General features: G+C 43.0%; 2 protein-coding genes across 2 annotated transcripts in view; both read left to right on the forward strand.

Moving 5' to 3' along the window:
• EFCC1 (EF-hand and coiled-coil domain containing 1) overlaps window positions 1–14,838 on the forward strand; it is a 72,734-nt gene extending 57,896 nt beyond the window's left edge. The window contains exons 9-10 of the transcript XR_003537286.1: window positions 2,238–2,240; window positions 14,826–14,838. The gene's annotated coding sequence lies outside the window, so the exon portion shown is untranslated. The remainder of the gene's footprint in view (window positions 1–2,237; window positions 2,241–14,825) is intronic.
• GP9 (glycoprotein IX platelet) lies at window positions 12,773–15,794 on the forward strand. Its single transcript, XM_027703132.1, has 2 exons — window positions 12,773–12,859; window positions 14,435–15,794. Exon 2 carries the CDS (start codon window positions 14,442–14,444, stop codon window positions 15,063–15,065), a length of 624 nt encoding a protein of 207 aa, XP_027558933.1. The 5' UTR covers window positions 12,773–12,859; window positions 14,435–14,441; the 3' UTR covers window positions 15,066–15,794.

Here is a 15,794-nt window from a genome sequence, read left to right on the forward strand (position 1 = left end):
TTCATACTACATTGATAAACCTGGAAATTCTAATTCTGTGGTGATAATTTTAACCACAATGAGTTGCTCTCAAGAACTAAAGTCTGAATTTATGCTGCAGGTCTTCAGCTTATGTGCAGGGCACAGTCCAACCCAAAGCCACAGGGCCTCCAGAAAGGTGTTATTTGTGGCTATCAGTTGTTTTCTTTTTTTGTAACTATGGAGTTTGTGGTGTGTGTCCCCCCAGTTGAGAAGCAGAACAGTGTCTCCAGCAACCATCATTTCATAAAAGGAAATTGTTGCAAGTCAGGGTAGACTGACCTCACCTGTCCTATTATTTCAGACCGTACAAGTCACTCCCAAACTCTTGAGAGCTGGGCATGACAAAGATCACAAGCAATTGAAAAGTACAGGAGGAGGGGGAAAAAATATGGCTGAAATTCTGAAATAAATCATATCTGACAATTCTGAGTCTACAGAAAAGATTCTACTGACAAGAATTGTACAAGAAAAAGCTCTCCAGAATATGTAGGAGAAATCTCTATCCCTGCATTACCAGAAATTCCACCTTGGGCAGAACACCTTTTAAAGTTCACTTAAACTCTTCCATTTCAACTGAATCCCATTGTGAGGCGGAAAAAAACCCAATGTCATGAGAATCCTTACCTGTTTTATGATGTAGAGGCCTTTAAAATTTAAAGAATTAATAATACAAAAACCTTGGTGTTCTTTATTCTTTTGTTCATGCAAGAAAACAGCAACTCCAGTCTTACTAATCTATTCATAGTTTTTAAGCGAAAAGGAGCTTAGAACTAAAAAGCAGTAAGACCTTTTAAAGCCATTTCAAATCTTACAGGACATTTGACATTGCCTTATAGGCAGAAACAGACTTATTAAGAGAAATCACCATATAGGTCCCTAAACTACTGCTCCTAGAAACGGAAGAACTAATTCCAGCACTTTGTATGAAATCTTTGGAAATTCCTCTTTACAGATTCACCTCATTCCTGGACAGATGAATGAATTCTGTAAATAGTTTTAAAGCTGCATTTGCTGTTGAATGATAACATTATGGAGACCTGGCCATAATTTCTGCTGAAAATAAGCAGTTGGACGTCTCTGAAGGATGGTGGAATTAGAGTTTAGGCTTTGACTGGCTCATAAATTGTCACACAAGCAAATAGCAAATATAAGTCACATTTTCCTTTCTTCCCTGTCACTCCTTCTCCAGCCATTGCCACATCAAAATTTCCATACAAATTATAGCAGGTATGGACACAGGAATGCTGATAAATCACTTTGTGGCCCTACTACAACCATGTTACAGTGCTATATAGACCCTAAAAATGTCTTTGGAAGCATTTTGCACAATTATGAGAAATGACCCATAATAGACAAGTCATTCAGATTCCAGTTTAATTCTTCTTAGCAATAAATGGATAAAAAAGATTCAGAAAACATCCTTAACAGTTGGTATCTTGTGTTCACCCCACCACCACCATTATCAGACACAAGGTACTTTTGCTGCTCAAACAATTTGAGCATTGCATGTGCATATTTGTTCTGTTCAACCTGCCAATTGATGACAAATTCCACAGCTACATCTGGAGAACTTAGTCACCCACTGACTCCACCCTTCCTCAGTCCCCTGTGCTCCAGGATTCACTGGTTCCTGTGACTTCCTCCTTTGCATTGGGGGAAAAAATGGTTGTGTGCCTGGCAGAATGCAGATAAGGGATATTTCCCAGCAAACAGCTTCTACATGTCCTGATCCAGGGCACCTGCCTGTGCCAGTGCTCTCCATTCCCTGCTCAGTTTCACAACTCCCATTTGCCTTTCTGCCCCTCAGTGCAGGTGGTGTTCAGCAGGAACCAACCCCTGAAACCCCCACCATCCTTATAACAGGTGACTTGGGAAATCAGCTCCTCGTGAGTGAGCTCTCCCTGACTGTTTTACCAGTCCATAGTCACTTATTCCTTTGCATTAAATAAAAATTGGATGTGCAAGAACAAGAGAACATTGCTCTCCACACCATGTGCAGAAACTGTATTTGGTAGGCATAAGAACCAAGAGATTTGAATATGAAAAGTCAATGCCAGATGAAGAGAACAAGCCCGTGCCTTTTCTTGGCACGCTGGTGGCACTGACACATCCCAAATTCCCAGAACTCTGTCACCAGGTCAGTCACATCACACCAAGTGTCTTGGAGCTTTGAGAATCCTGGTGAGAGGCACCAGGTGAACTGATGCCTGTAAAAGCTTGTTGAGCTGTTCTTTTTGCTTCTCATCCAGAGCAAGTCTTAGCTGTGCATAAATCCAAGCTCTGATTTGGCCTGTCCTGAGCACTGCTGGGCACACTGCAGAGTCCTCCCCGTGTGCCAGGTGTGCCCAGGGCACTCAAAAATCCCAGGGAAGTTTTTTAGGCCACAGCAATCCTCCAGGACTGCTTTTGGTTGAGGTGCTAAATCTTTATCCCTCTAAATATCTCAGGGGAAAATGGATAAGAACCCAAAGATTACCAGTTCCCACCTGACACCCTCGGTGCAGAAGAGTTAGTCCCTTCTAACTTTGGGGGCATCCCAGTTCAGGGGCAGCAGATAGCCAGGACACCTTAAGAGTTGCCTCAGCTTGTGTGAAAAGGGTATGAATTGTTTGCAGTTTAAGAAAAAAATCTGGCTTGAATAATCAGGGGGGGAAATTTTGATTTCTGTGCAGAAAATTAAAAAAAAAAAAAAAAGGAAAAAATGTCGTTACCAGATAACAGAGGAGAAAGTGACGTCACCATTTCAACAGACCTGACACCACTGATGGATGTGGTCAGGACACCTCTGGTACAACTCTGCCCTCCAGAAAGGAACAAGGAGCCAGCAGGTGAAGTCCCCACAGTGGCAGAGGGAAGAGGGGATGATCTGTCAGTCCCTTCCCACAGCTGGAGGAAGGGCAAACTCAGCAAGCAGAACAAGAATTTTCCAGTGAAATGCTTTGGCCTGAAGAAGTGCACTTGTTTAAACTGGACTTTGCTGATGTGTTGCTCCAGGGGCTGTGCAGCACAACCAGCACTTCAGGGATGCTCTCCCGGGAGCTGGGGGTGGAATGTGACTAAGGAGGGACTGAACTCTGGCCCCTCATCTCCCCATGAAGCCCCTGCCCACTGCTCTGCTGACCTGGGCTCCCCTCAGCCCTCCCTGGTGCAGCTGCTCCGCTTTGCACAAACAATTGCACATTATGCAGAGCAAGGAATCAAGCCCAGTTTAATTCTATCCTAAATCAAAGCCTTGACCAAAGGGACATCCACCTCGACTTTACATACAGCCCTTGGGGTAAACCAGTTTAAATAAGCTTTCTGAATAAAGGATAAGTTATCTAAATGGGATCAAAACAAATCTGAAATAATCAGATACTCAAAATGTTCTTCCTATTTTAGAATATTTCTAAATTTCCAGTATTTTAGATATTTCTGGGTTTGAGACAGATGTCAGTCTTTTAATGTCAATACACACATCCCTATGCCAAAGCATTCAAAAAATTATAAACTAGAGCTCCAAAAGTAGCAAAAGGGAGTAAAAACTCTCCTTTCCTTTGCTACTTTACTGAAAATGGCTTTGTAAAAAAGTAGCAAAAATGTTTCAGAAGGTGTTGTTTGGAAACATAGTTCTCAAATACCTTAAACAAAGAGTAAAATCAAGTGAGTCAGTCACTAAGGAAGCTAGTGAGAGAAAAGAAAAAGAAGTGTACGAGGAGAACCTCGTATTTCTCCACCTAAACAATGTGGTTTTGAATGAAAAACTTCATGCAGAAATAAAGGTTAGTAAAAATATTCCAGAGAATATTCATATTAGAGTAGCAAACATAAACTTCTATTTTCCCTGCTTCACAATCTAATCCAACACAGTATTTCTTCTCTACATACTGTCTGTGCTACAATGTTATCATGGCTTTGAAATTCTCCTCCTCCAGGCTGAACTTTCTTTCTCTTTTCTCCAGTTTTACCCCAGGACCTGGGAATTATTTTTACCTTTTTTTCCTTTTTTACTTAGCTCCTTATGCATGAAGAAAAATCACCTCTAGCCTGAAAACAACAGTATGTCAAGTATTTAAAGAGCTGAAAGGAACTTGCTCGAGGCTTGCAACATCAGCACCGGTGGTTTAAGGCTGTGAAAGCCCTGAGCCCTTGCCCTGGATTTTTGGCTGAAGAGATGGGTGATATGTTGCTTTTTTTATGACAGGTATTGCCAAAGTTGAAGTGTGGGGGAGAATTCATTTTGTTTGCCTTTCAGACAGATGATATTGTTCCTGCCCATATTCTCTGCAGTTACTCCAGCAGTCTGAGACAGTCTGGGGGGTGGAATATCAAAAGCCAGAGGATTTATACCTCTTTCAAAATTCCAGTGCAGAACACCCCCCTACTCAGAGAGCTCTGCTGCCTGGACTCAGCTCAGTGCCAGTGACAGCACTTACCACACTGCCTCAATAATCTGCTTTTCTCCTTCTCTAAGAAGCAGCTGGGACATTCCCAACCTTACATGGCATCCCAGCTCCCACAGCATCCAGGCTGTAGCACTGGCCAAGCCAATCAACCCTTCCCATTCGAGGAGAGGAACTGTAGTGTTAAAACACTACAGAGAAGGCTCTTTTTTACTGCTTTTCCCCCCTAAATTGTAAGATTTGGAATCATTACCACCAATATTGTCATTATCAGCTGAGACCAGCTCCCACATCTGCTCCAAAGGTGGACAATCCACTGGACAACTTTGGCAGCAGGTGCCAACATCTCATAAATATGTTAAAATACAGATTCCAGCAGAGCCAGTGATTTGCCATCCACACAGAGGTGTCTTTCCCTTATTTTTCAAGGTGAACTGCCTCAGTTCAGGTTAGATAAATTGGGCAAAAATGGGAAGATTTCAGCAATAGGAGTCAATCTTTAGCTTCTCAAAAAATTCTCAAAGCAAATATAGTTCATATTGATGAGACTCCACTGCAGAAAGCTCATTCAGTGGCAGGTCTCCTTTGCCCACTTAACTCTAATGTGAAAATAACAGCAGGTGGATTTTTTGGCTTATGCAGAAGTTTTGGAGGAAAACTACCACATACAAACCCCAGCTCTCAAGCTGTGATATATTGGGGTTCAGATAGGCAGGAGGCCAAAAGGATCTTTGCTGACTGTGGGTTCATTTGCTTTGGAATATCCCCCAGCCACGGGTTTATCAGGGCTCTAAACCAGGGGTTTTCTGGACAACCCTTATACACACACTCACTAAATGAACACTTCAAATAAAGACTGAACCAGGCTGTCAGTCAATACAAACTATGTTTCCTCCCCCCAGCAGGACAATACCTGCAGGATGCATCTGCATATTGCATGTTCTGGCACTGGGAATGATGGAGCTGGAATAGGGGGAGCAGATGGCAGGATGAAAGACAAAAACTAAGTGGTGAGGAGCACACATTTATCCCTGGGAGCAGCAAAGGGCTGAAAAGAACACCTGGAGTAGTCAGAAAGACAGGCTTTTGGAGAGAAACACTGAGAGAAGCTGTTCAGCTTTGCTTTTTTCCCTATTAAATAAAGATACTCTGTTCTGATTCACAAGATGTCACTATTCTGCACGTGGGTATTCTTCTGGTATAAGATACATTTTTCTTGATCAGATTTGCTCAAAGTTTCTGGTTTAAAGGAAACAGGCACTTACTGCACACATGTCCACACATGGAATTGTCAGGAGTAGCTGCTTCCCAGCAGGTTCGAGAGCAAAGGACCTGTGTTTCCTGTGCACTCTGGTTTCCTAAAGGCAAAGAGATTATGTTTACTCTCAATATATCTGCAATATACTTCTGGCTCTAAAGGGAGTCTGAGGGATCTCTTTTTTGTTGTTTTTTTTTAAAGACTCTGGTCTTTTCCATGGAAATGAAAAATGCTGTTAGCAACTTTGTACTCACGAAAATTCACCTTATACCAAGACCTTTAAAGTCTTTCAAAGATGAATCTCAAAAACATTGATTCAGTCATGGGTATCTTTACCCACATCAAGATGCTACTTTATGTGCTGACTCTGAACAAAAAAGACAGGTACTGAATTTCAGTTTACAGACCTTTTTAGAAGCAATAAAAGCCTAAAAATAAGGTGACATCTGCACTATTTATTAGTTGTATCCAATCTCCTGAAGTTGAGAATCGGTGTCTGTGCTTCTTTCCTCAGATGTTCAATTTATGTCCACCAGGAACTTTGCCCTGAGGAAAACCACTGACTGCTTTGTGTGTTCTTTTATTCCACTATTAACCACCATCAAAATAAGAAGTTTCTTGAACAAGTATTTCCAGACACAGGGGTTTCACAGCCCTGCTTAACACATCAGGGAAAAAAAAGTAATTTTGGAACTCTGGAAACAAACAGATTCTCATTTTTCTCAACCCACGGGAAGCACACCCTTTTTTCACCCATTCCCTAAATATAACATGGCTGTTTGCTGACTGTATATATGTGGAGGTGGTTCAGGGAAGCCCTGGCCACTCAAGTCAGACATGTAAGTGGCCATATATTCTGGAAAGGGGGCCTCACTGCTCTAGGTTTGGTCTTATTCATAGAGATTTATCAGAAATGCCACAGACTTTGGAGAAGAAAAGGAAAAATAATTGGGTTCACTAGAAGACAAATTGAAACATCCAAAGGCAAAAAGCAAAGCGTGGAAGCAAAATCTCAGGCAAAGCACTCTGATCTCACTAACTCAGATCATAACTTACTTAGATTGTAATGAAAGGCTCTTTAAAACAGCAAAGTGGATAAAATACCACTGAAAAGAGCCAGTGAGAAAGACTTAATGGGAAGAGGAATCCCATGGATTTTTCTTTCCTTGTCCTGTTATCTGAAGACCCCTAATATTTCAGGATAATTCATGTGATGACTCCTCATTAATTAAAAAAGAGAGAAAGTAACTATTTCTGCTTTTCTGTAGTCACAAACCCTGAGCACTGCTCTTCAGCCCGTGCAGACAAAGGTGCTGCAGCCAGAGCAGCAGCCAAGGCACGAGGGAAGTGCTGAGGGCTTTCAGACACATCTCAGACTGAGCTGCTGATTGAAGAGGACACTGAGCCCTCCTCTCACTCCAGGCTCTGGTTTTTCCATTAGAGGCAGAGGCACTGCGGGTGTTCTGTGCCTGTCACTGTGCAGACAATGACACCACGAGTGTCACTGCAGGACAACATCAAACCACCAGGATTTATCAAAACTGATGAGGAAATGAATTATAAATCACCTCCAACTGGCTCCATTAAATGTAAGAAGTTTCAGTGAATACAGTCATCAACACTGGGCTAGAGAGACAAAATGAGGGCAAAGAGAGAATGAGATTATGCAGGAAGAGACTTGCAGCATCTTTTAATGAAGATACAATCCCCCTCAGAGGAACTCTGCCTATTTATACCCTGGTATAAGTGACCATGTGATTAATTTGGCTGCCAGCTTGATAAAACTGACTCTCCAAACTGTTTGTATATCAGGATTCAGTGATAGGAAATAATGGGATTAGCACAGCAGCATTTTCAGCGCCTGTGATTTTATCACAGGGTACACTATTTAAAGGATTTCCTTCAGAACCCATCTCTTGGAAGCACATGATCAGCTTTCCTTAACAATATCCAGCCTTAAGGACTATGAGCAGAGCTTGGAAAATGGGAACTTTAATGGCTTAAAACACCAAGCCCACTTAAAAAAAAAAAAAAATTAAAAAAATTAAACACACTGCATTGCTTTGAAATGCAAATATCATGGTTTTGAGGGTGAAATGCAAGGATTGGAAAACTGGGACTGGCGATACCATTCTGTCCCGTCCTCCAGCAAACACTGTGTGGCAGCACAGCTGGAGAGCCTTGCTCGGGACTGTCCTCCCCAGCCCAGGAGAGCTCTGCAGCTCTGACATCTGCACTGGGTGAAGGGGGTCAGCTGGGCTGTGCATTCCTGACAATCCAGCTGCTTTGCAGTAGGAATTGAGCAGAGCCAGGTTAGGTCTGTCTGCAGTGACTTCGTGGGGCTCTCCACGTGTGACCAGAAGTCTGGGCAAAGTCTTGTGCAGTTCACAAGGACCAGCTGGGCACAGGAGGAGGTGTGAGCCCCACAGACTGTGAATACAGACAGGCTGGGGGAGCAGTGGGGCTGGAGCTGCTGTACCTGGGAACATAAATCCATCACTGGATACACATCCAGAGCTGTGGGTTTGATTTCAAAGCCCATGAGTTCATAGCTGTCTAAAGAGCAGCACAAAAACTGACCCTCTTATCCCTTATGAACAGTGATCTCAACCCTTCAAGTGAGTTACCACAGTGAACTCACCACCTGGGCTTTTCCAGTGTACTCTTTTACATCAGACACCAATTAATTTCTAATTGATCTTTCCAAGAGCAACTGCTCAGTGTAGCCATAAAGTTCAATGTCCTGCCTTCGACATTTCCAACCCTTCAAGCAGAAAATAGCAGGACTTAATGGGGCTGAAGGCTGATTTTGTTTATCACCAAACTCCTTAAACAAGGACAATAGCGCAGCACTCGGTGCTGAATAATCCCATGCATTTTACATTCCTACTACAGCTGTGATGCAATAACTTGCTAAAGATGCTTCAATATTTTTAGCAGGCTTGCCTGCACAGTTAGCAGGGAGCTGGAACAAGGTACATCCATGAAGAGTTCTTGGTCACACTGGCAGTGTCTGTATCGACAAACACAACGGCCCAAAGGGCTGGATCAGGGCAGGGAAACAATCTGGAACTGAGGACACCACGTCCAACCATCTATTCCAGGAGAGGAGGGGCTGTTTCAGACTATCCTTAGTCTGGTCCCAAGCACTGAACCTCCATTAGCACCTGGAACAAACCACAGGTATTTCCAGAGACAATATTGCAGTTCAGTTTCATCTAAAAGACACGTAGGAAAAATGGAGAAGATGGTGAGATTTGCTCTGAAAGCTAAATCCCAGTCCTAAATGAAACATTCCCATAAATGCAGTGCTGTGTTATGTTTGACTGGAACATGGCATTGTATTTTGAATGACAGAGACTGTGCATGAAGAGCTAGAAATCAAACTGCTTTTCATCAGAGCAAAGCAAGCAAGGCAGAGAGGGGCACAGTGCCCCCTGTTCACCCACCCAAGGCCGTGGGAATCCACATTGACTATGAATATTCCTTTTCATTAACAGGCTCAAAACCCTACGGGTTCCATAAAACACAAACATGTGATTAGCCATCTGATTTAGACACATGGCTCAACACACACATTTTACACCTTGGATATACTTTTATCTTGGAGGCTATGGAAAAGGTAATAACCTAAAAGAACATAGTATGTTTTTCAGGCAATTCTTTGAATGGCTAAATTATAGCTCAGAGGTTGGTTCAGAGAGTGGGTGCTCGGTATTTCAGAACAAAGTAACTTGAATGACACCTAGTGGGAAGATAAGCAATGGCTGGGGATGGCACAGGGACTGAGCAGTTCTGAACAGGAAAAACAGCAAGGAGGGAGATTCTGCATCAGAATAGGTGGGAGGAGAGAGAGTGACTCGATAAAATGGGGGGAATAAAATTTAGAAGAAGAATTTCCTAAACGACAACAGTTCATCTGCCTTCTGAGGAAATGGGATATTTGATTTGACAGAGGCAAAATTACATCAAGTAAAACCACAACAAATGTGCAGCAGGAAACAATACAATAAGCAGAATATGGACAGGAGGAAATTCAGAGTCCTCCTCTGTATAAATACTCAAAAGGCTTTCACAGGCCAGTTCTCTAGAGTGAAGTGGGTAAGAGGAATATTTTGGCCCTGGGGTAACAATAACTCCCAAGTTGAGAGAAACCAGTTTTTCTTTAATTCATTTCTGCAAGCAATATTCCTTGATATATGAATAAATTTCATGATTGACCTTTTTTTTCCTTCTTCTTGCTTATTTGTATAAATCATTAATTACCAGTGACTCACATCCAATTGTAACGATATATTTCTGTTACTCTGTTCTCACCAACCTATTTGAAAGTACAAAAGAACATATTTAATCAAGGTGACAGACCTTAAATGAGAAGCACTTTTGCTGTGCAATGACAATGTGGTGTGGCCAGTTTTTTCAGCATTGGAAATGGAAATAGTGCTTGAGAAAACTTCAGTGTTTCTAGATCAAGAACAGGTCATTGACAGCAATGAATGACTGTAACTCCTTAAAAGTGACTATTAAAGATAATCACATCCTCTGCCTGAGTTTCCTCTTAGCAGGTCACATGTTTGAACAGCACATTTATCTATAACTTGCAGCTTTTGACCCTAACCACAAGGAAACCAGTAATGTCCCCTCAACTCTTTCTGTCCCCGTAAAAGCAGATGCAGCACCCACGTAACTCACTGGAAAAGCGAAGGTCTCAAAGGAAAACTAATCCAGGGAAATGTGCTTTCAGGGGTGAGGTGGTGAGAGAGGGTTGTTTGGTAAACAACAGTGTTCAAAAATACCTCTCTGCTGAGAGGAGGGACAGCCTCCCTCATTCACAAAAACTTCAAAGGCATCCACTCTGTGGAAAAAGTACTTTCGGACTATAACAAGATTATAGCAGATTATAACTATTTTTTTCAAATTGGCTCTTAATAAATCCTCTTAGATGAAGAATCCTCATTTGGCCCACAAAAAGATATAGCCCTAAAATCATAAATGCAAATGCCTTGTTCTTCTGCCAGACACTCCCTGCAGGCACTCGGCCCCCAGAGCTGAAGGAGGGGCCCACAGGCCCCATGGCAGGGACCAGATCTGGGGGCTCAGCACTAGCAGCCACCTCTGCCCCTGCCTGGGACACGGCAGCTGAGTCACCAAGTGACAGGACAATGGTTATTCTGTGGGGCAACATTCCTTAGGACACATGGCATAGATCGTGTGACACAGGAAACAGGCACAGGGCAGAGAGACATTTAGGAAATCTTGCCTAGGGATGTCCTTTCCAAACCCGATGAAACAATCCCTACGACACAGGGATCTTTCAATTATTACCAGTCCACTCACAGGTCCAGCAGTTGAACATCTGACAGGCAGATGGAACAGTCTTTTCAACAAGAAACCACTCTCCTCATCTCACAGAAGAGATCGTTTTGGGATTTTTGTCTTTTCCCTCGGGCACTGTCTGAATTGCCTTTTAAATGCCAGAGAGCAGAGAAACGTTAAGGCATTTTCTTAAGGAAGTTCCTGACAAACTTCAGGCTCCTGGGAATTGATTAGACTTAATGAAGAAAAACACCTTCCATGTAAGTAAGAATTAAACAGTAAGAATTGCTACCAGAATAATTTATATGTCAAAAATTTCCCTTCCTCCCAGGAACACGTTATAAAGGAACAACAGCTTGGAAACACGGCTCTGCTGCACATCTGCAACATCAGAACCTCACCTGGGTTTCATTCCCCAGTGCAGACCACAACTCAAAGCCTGTCCCTAAAACAACACTCTACATAGAGCTGGCCTGAATTAAACATCAGCTCCACAACCAACCGGGTTTCCAAATGTCAGCTGCTACCTGAATTCTGGGGTGTTCATGACAGGTAGCTAAAGCAAAGGAAAAGTTAGTTCAATTCTACCCAGAATTTTGCATACTAGAAGAAAAGTTAAAAGAAAATCCTCTTTTTGTTTTTCTTTTACACAGTCAGATGAAGAGGTACATGTATATTATAAACCTGCATTCCTGCCTTTCCAGCCAAATGCACACAGAGGGTGTCACGTGGCTATTATTCAGCAGTTGATATCCTCCAGCAACCTGACTGCGAAGAATCTGCAGGATCATAGTCCTGCTATGAGCTGACCCCAGCTCCTGGGATGGGGAAAACAGGCTATGTATGTGCCAAGGCTGCCCCAGTGCTCTGGGCTCTGCTGGCTGAGGGGAGCCTTGACCGGGAGCCCTTCCCAGTGCACCTTCCCTGACTCTCTTGGAATCTGGGTCTGAACTCCAAACCAAGCTAGAACACTGCAAGGAAATTAAATTCCACAAAATATCACATGGACCAAAACAGGGATTGGTGCTTTGATACACACACACACCCCCTTCCTTCCTTCTTTACGCCTGAGGTGGTGTCTGAGTCCCTCTTGCTCAGGGGTTTTTTGCTGACACCAAAGGTACAGGTCACTCTCTCCCTCCTCACATAAAATCATCTCTCCAAGTCCCTGATCATCACAGAAACCTTCCTTTCACTTGTTGGCTTAAACATTTCAGAACATGGGTGACCAGAACTAACTCCTGTATTTTGGGTGACTTCAACACTATTTCAACTCCTTCAATTCCAGTCGATGGCATTAATATTTCCCTGTCCATCAAAGAGCTCATCTGACTAGCGTGAGCTGAGCTCATCTCACTGTCATAGTCACTTTGATGTTATGATGTGTTTTTACAAATTTTGTTTAAGCAGTGGGCAGGCAGATATCAAACCCACCTGACTGACAAAAACTGCAGCTCCATTTCATGGGCAAACTTCAGCTCCTTCGTGTCCTGTTGGGGCTTGTGTGTGTCAGCATCTGAAGCCCAGAGTAACTTTTATACCTGTAGATTTTTATAGCTGAGGAAAAAAACTCACTAGACTTCAGATGAGGTTTTCCAGATATCATCAGATGTAATAGGAAAAACACATCAGCAGTAAAGGAAGGATTCAAAAGCATTTCCTCCTGGCTGCAGCAACACACAGACTGCCCCAAGCCCTGTGTGCTGCCACACCAGCCAACCACACCCCGATCTCCCAGGGGGAGGGTTTCCCACCGGGCACAGAAAAAGCTCCTCTTCCTTACCAGACTTCCTTAGGGCCTCTGCCCACAGCAGCCTGCAGGGCTGTGCCTGCTCCAGCACCTCACCAGGCACGGGAGAGGAACCAGGAGGAACCCACCAGGGTAAGGGTCACTCAGGCACTTCCCAACTCTTCCCTTTTGCATTTTTGCCACAGTTCTGGTTCCTATTTGAGTTTGGATTTCTTACTCTTTCCATATTAAATCAGCAGAGAACATCTTTTCTCTAGATATCATTTAACTTTTTTTTATCAGATGTCATAGTCTGTCCCTTTAAGATGTTTACTTGAAAGACAACAACTTGAGTTGATTTCTTGAAAAATCACAGATCAGTGTCTAGAATCAGAGCAAAGATAGAATAATTACTTGCTGACAGACATAGGTGAAGATCACTATTTCAGCTTCTCTATGAAGTTTATAATTTTATGCAGCATTAATCCAACTTAAAATATAGGAATGTAGTATTTAGATGAGGAGTCTAAACCTGCCTAACTTAATTTTGAAAAGCTAATTACATAATCCTTGAAAGTAAATAGAAGCAAATTAATTTAAAACAAAATCAATCCATTTTTCCCTATAATTTCAGTCTTTATTAAATGAAACTTACTGGAGAAAAAATTGTCTCACCTTATTTTAAGAGGAAAACTTTTTTTTTAGTTCTAAAATATCTTTACACTTGAAAACATTTTCAACAATTATTTTTCTAAATTTCATTCTACATTAGTGTAATTTTATCTCATTATTGCCTTTGTATGTAAAAAACTACACTCTATTCTTTCACTCTGTATTTGGTTTATTTGGGGGGAAAAAAGGAGGAAATATATTTTAATTCTAGGATGTATTGAAACCATAAAGAAAGATGGTTTCAAGATTGGAAATTCCCCAACTTATTCAAGTGAATTTGTGTTTCAAACTCTAGTCCTGTGCCAAGATTTGCAATGTATTTTTAAATGCAGAGAAGTAGTAGGGAATGCAGGAAGGGAATAGCTTTAGAGGTTTTAAACTGCCAAACAGAAGGGACCAAGATGGAAGTCCAGTGGGATCCACCCTTCAGAAGTGGGAATGACACAGCAAGAGGCATAATTACCTGTTGGCATATTTATTTAATCCCTAAAGGACAAGCAGTACCAGATATGCAATATTTCCAATTCTCTATTCATGCAAATCTTAAAATGTCTGTTATCAGATGTGCATGAAGCTACAAGGTGGCAAAAAGAACTTTTTGTCACATAAAATAGGTATTTCCTTCATACTGTCAGAAAAAAGATGTTTAGACATTTAGAACTATTCAATCCTAAAGCCTCATTTTGAAAACTGATTCCAACCCACAATTTTAACACTAGATCTGTGAAGATACTGAAGTGGAATAAAAACCTTTGCCTGAAACTAACCTAGCTTTTACCATTGTCTTTTGGTGACAATGTGTTCCAGAACTTTGAACAATTATCTATTTTGTACAATCGTGATGGAAAAACACAGAACCAGAGACAGAACGGCAGCACTGTGCTCTGTCCAGTGCATTTATGGGGGTGTCGGGAGGAATGCAGACAGCTAAAGATTTTATTCCAAAAACCTGGGCCTCGGGGGCAATCCTGGGAAAGAAGGAACTGTGCCGTAGTGCCCCTGGGATCATGCTCAGGAACGCCGCTGATCAGATCCCTCTTGTTATTCCCCGGGCAGCTGAAGGATGAGCGGGCTGCAGTTCATCTCTGCCGTGGGATTTGCCACGCTGCTGTTCCCGGTGATCCAAGGGGGAGCGTGTCCCTCCTCCTGCAGCTGCGGGTCCCCGGGCGGGTCCCGGGGGCTGCACGTGGACTGCAGCTCGCGGGGGCTGCGGGCAGTGCCCGCCCTGCCCCGGGACACCCGCACCCTGGACCTCCGCAACAACAGCCTGAGCCGCGTCCCCGCGGGGGCCCTGGACACCCTGCCCGGCCTGGAGCGCCTGGACATGGCTGGGAACCCCTGGCACTGCGACTGCCACATCCTGTACCTGAAGCTCTGGCTGCAAGACTTGTCTGCACCCTCCCTCGCCAGCGTCAGGTGTGCCAGCCCAGCTCCCGTCAGGATGAAGCCCCTGGCAGAGCTGACCGGGAACGAGCTGGGGATGTGCAAGAGGCTTCTCCCAGTCAGGTGTCTGGAGTTCTTCTGGCGAGACCTCATTTTAATTGCTGGAGCAATAATTACACTTCTTTTAGTAGCATGGGCTCTGAAATTCTCCAAAAAGCTCGTCTGCCAGCTGAACCTCAGCCGGTACGGTGCCAGGGGCCGCCTGCTGAGGAGACACGCCCCCAAAAGCCACAAGGTGCACTGAGCTGGGCACTGCCACGGCTGGAACACAAACATCCAACTCTACAAGCAAAGTAAGTGCACTGGCAACACTGGTTTCAATGGTGACTGCTACAAACAGGTCCCAGGGCTCAAAGGCTGGGTCCTGGGATGGACAAGTTTGCCTGAACGAGGGACTCCTGGTGAGGTGTTGACAGGCAAGGTTCATTCTGCTGCCACTACTCATGTGAAAAGCAGTTGCTAAATTTTTTTAATTTTTTTTCTAAATTTTTTTCTAAACGTTTTTAAATTGTTCAACCTAGCATTTTCCACTGAATTCTCAGCTCTTATAGCAAGAAGATTTACATCCCCAAATCCTACACTTTTTAATATATGGAGATGAACACCAATTGTACTATTTTAGCAATTCTTTCCTCATTCACAAGCTCTGTGAGTTTGCAACCCCTTACCCTCTCTGTGTCCCAGTGGGCTTGGCAGGACCATTCTTGTGTGCAGACAAACTCAGCCACCTCTTCCCCAGCTTCAGGAGTTTCCTGCCAGCAAAACCATTATGATTATATAGACCAGACACTGAATGTATCCCTTACTGAATACATTTAAAGTTGGACTGGTAAAGAGAATATAACCAGTAAAAATAATCTTAAATATTATTGAATTTTCTGGAGAGTGAACAATAAAAAAGCATTTTATGTGAAATCGAAATAATGGACGTTTATTGAACATTCACACTCACCCGACTTTCTCTTTCACAATT

The sequence above is a fragment of the Neopelma chrysocephalum genome, unplaced genomic scaffold (assembly GCF_003984885.1).
Source record: "Neopelma chrysocephalum unplaced genomic scaffold, ASM398488v2 Primary Assembly neopelma1_209, whole genome shotgun sequence".
Lineage (NCBI taxonomy): Eukaryota > Metazoa > Chordata > Aves > Passeriformes > Pipridae > Neopelma > Neopelma chrysocephalum.

What these genes read in the sequence shown, in the direction of transcription:
- GP9 (XM_027703132.1), top strand. Translation starts at nt 14,442, where the DNA reads ATGAGCGGGCTGCAGTTCATCTCTGCCGTGGGATTTGCCACGCTGCTG.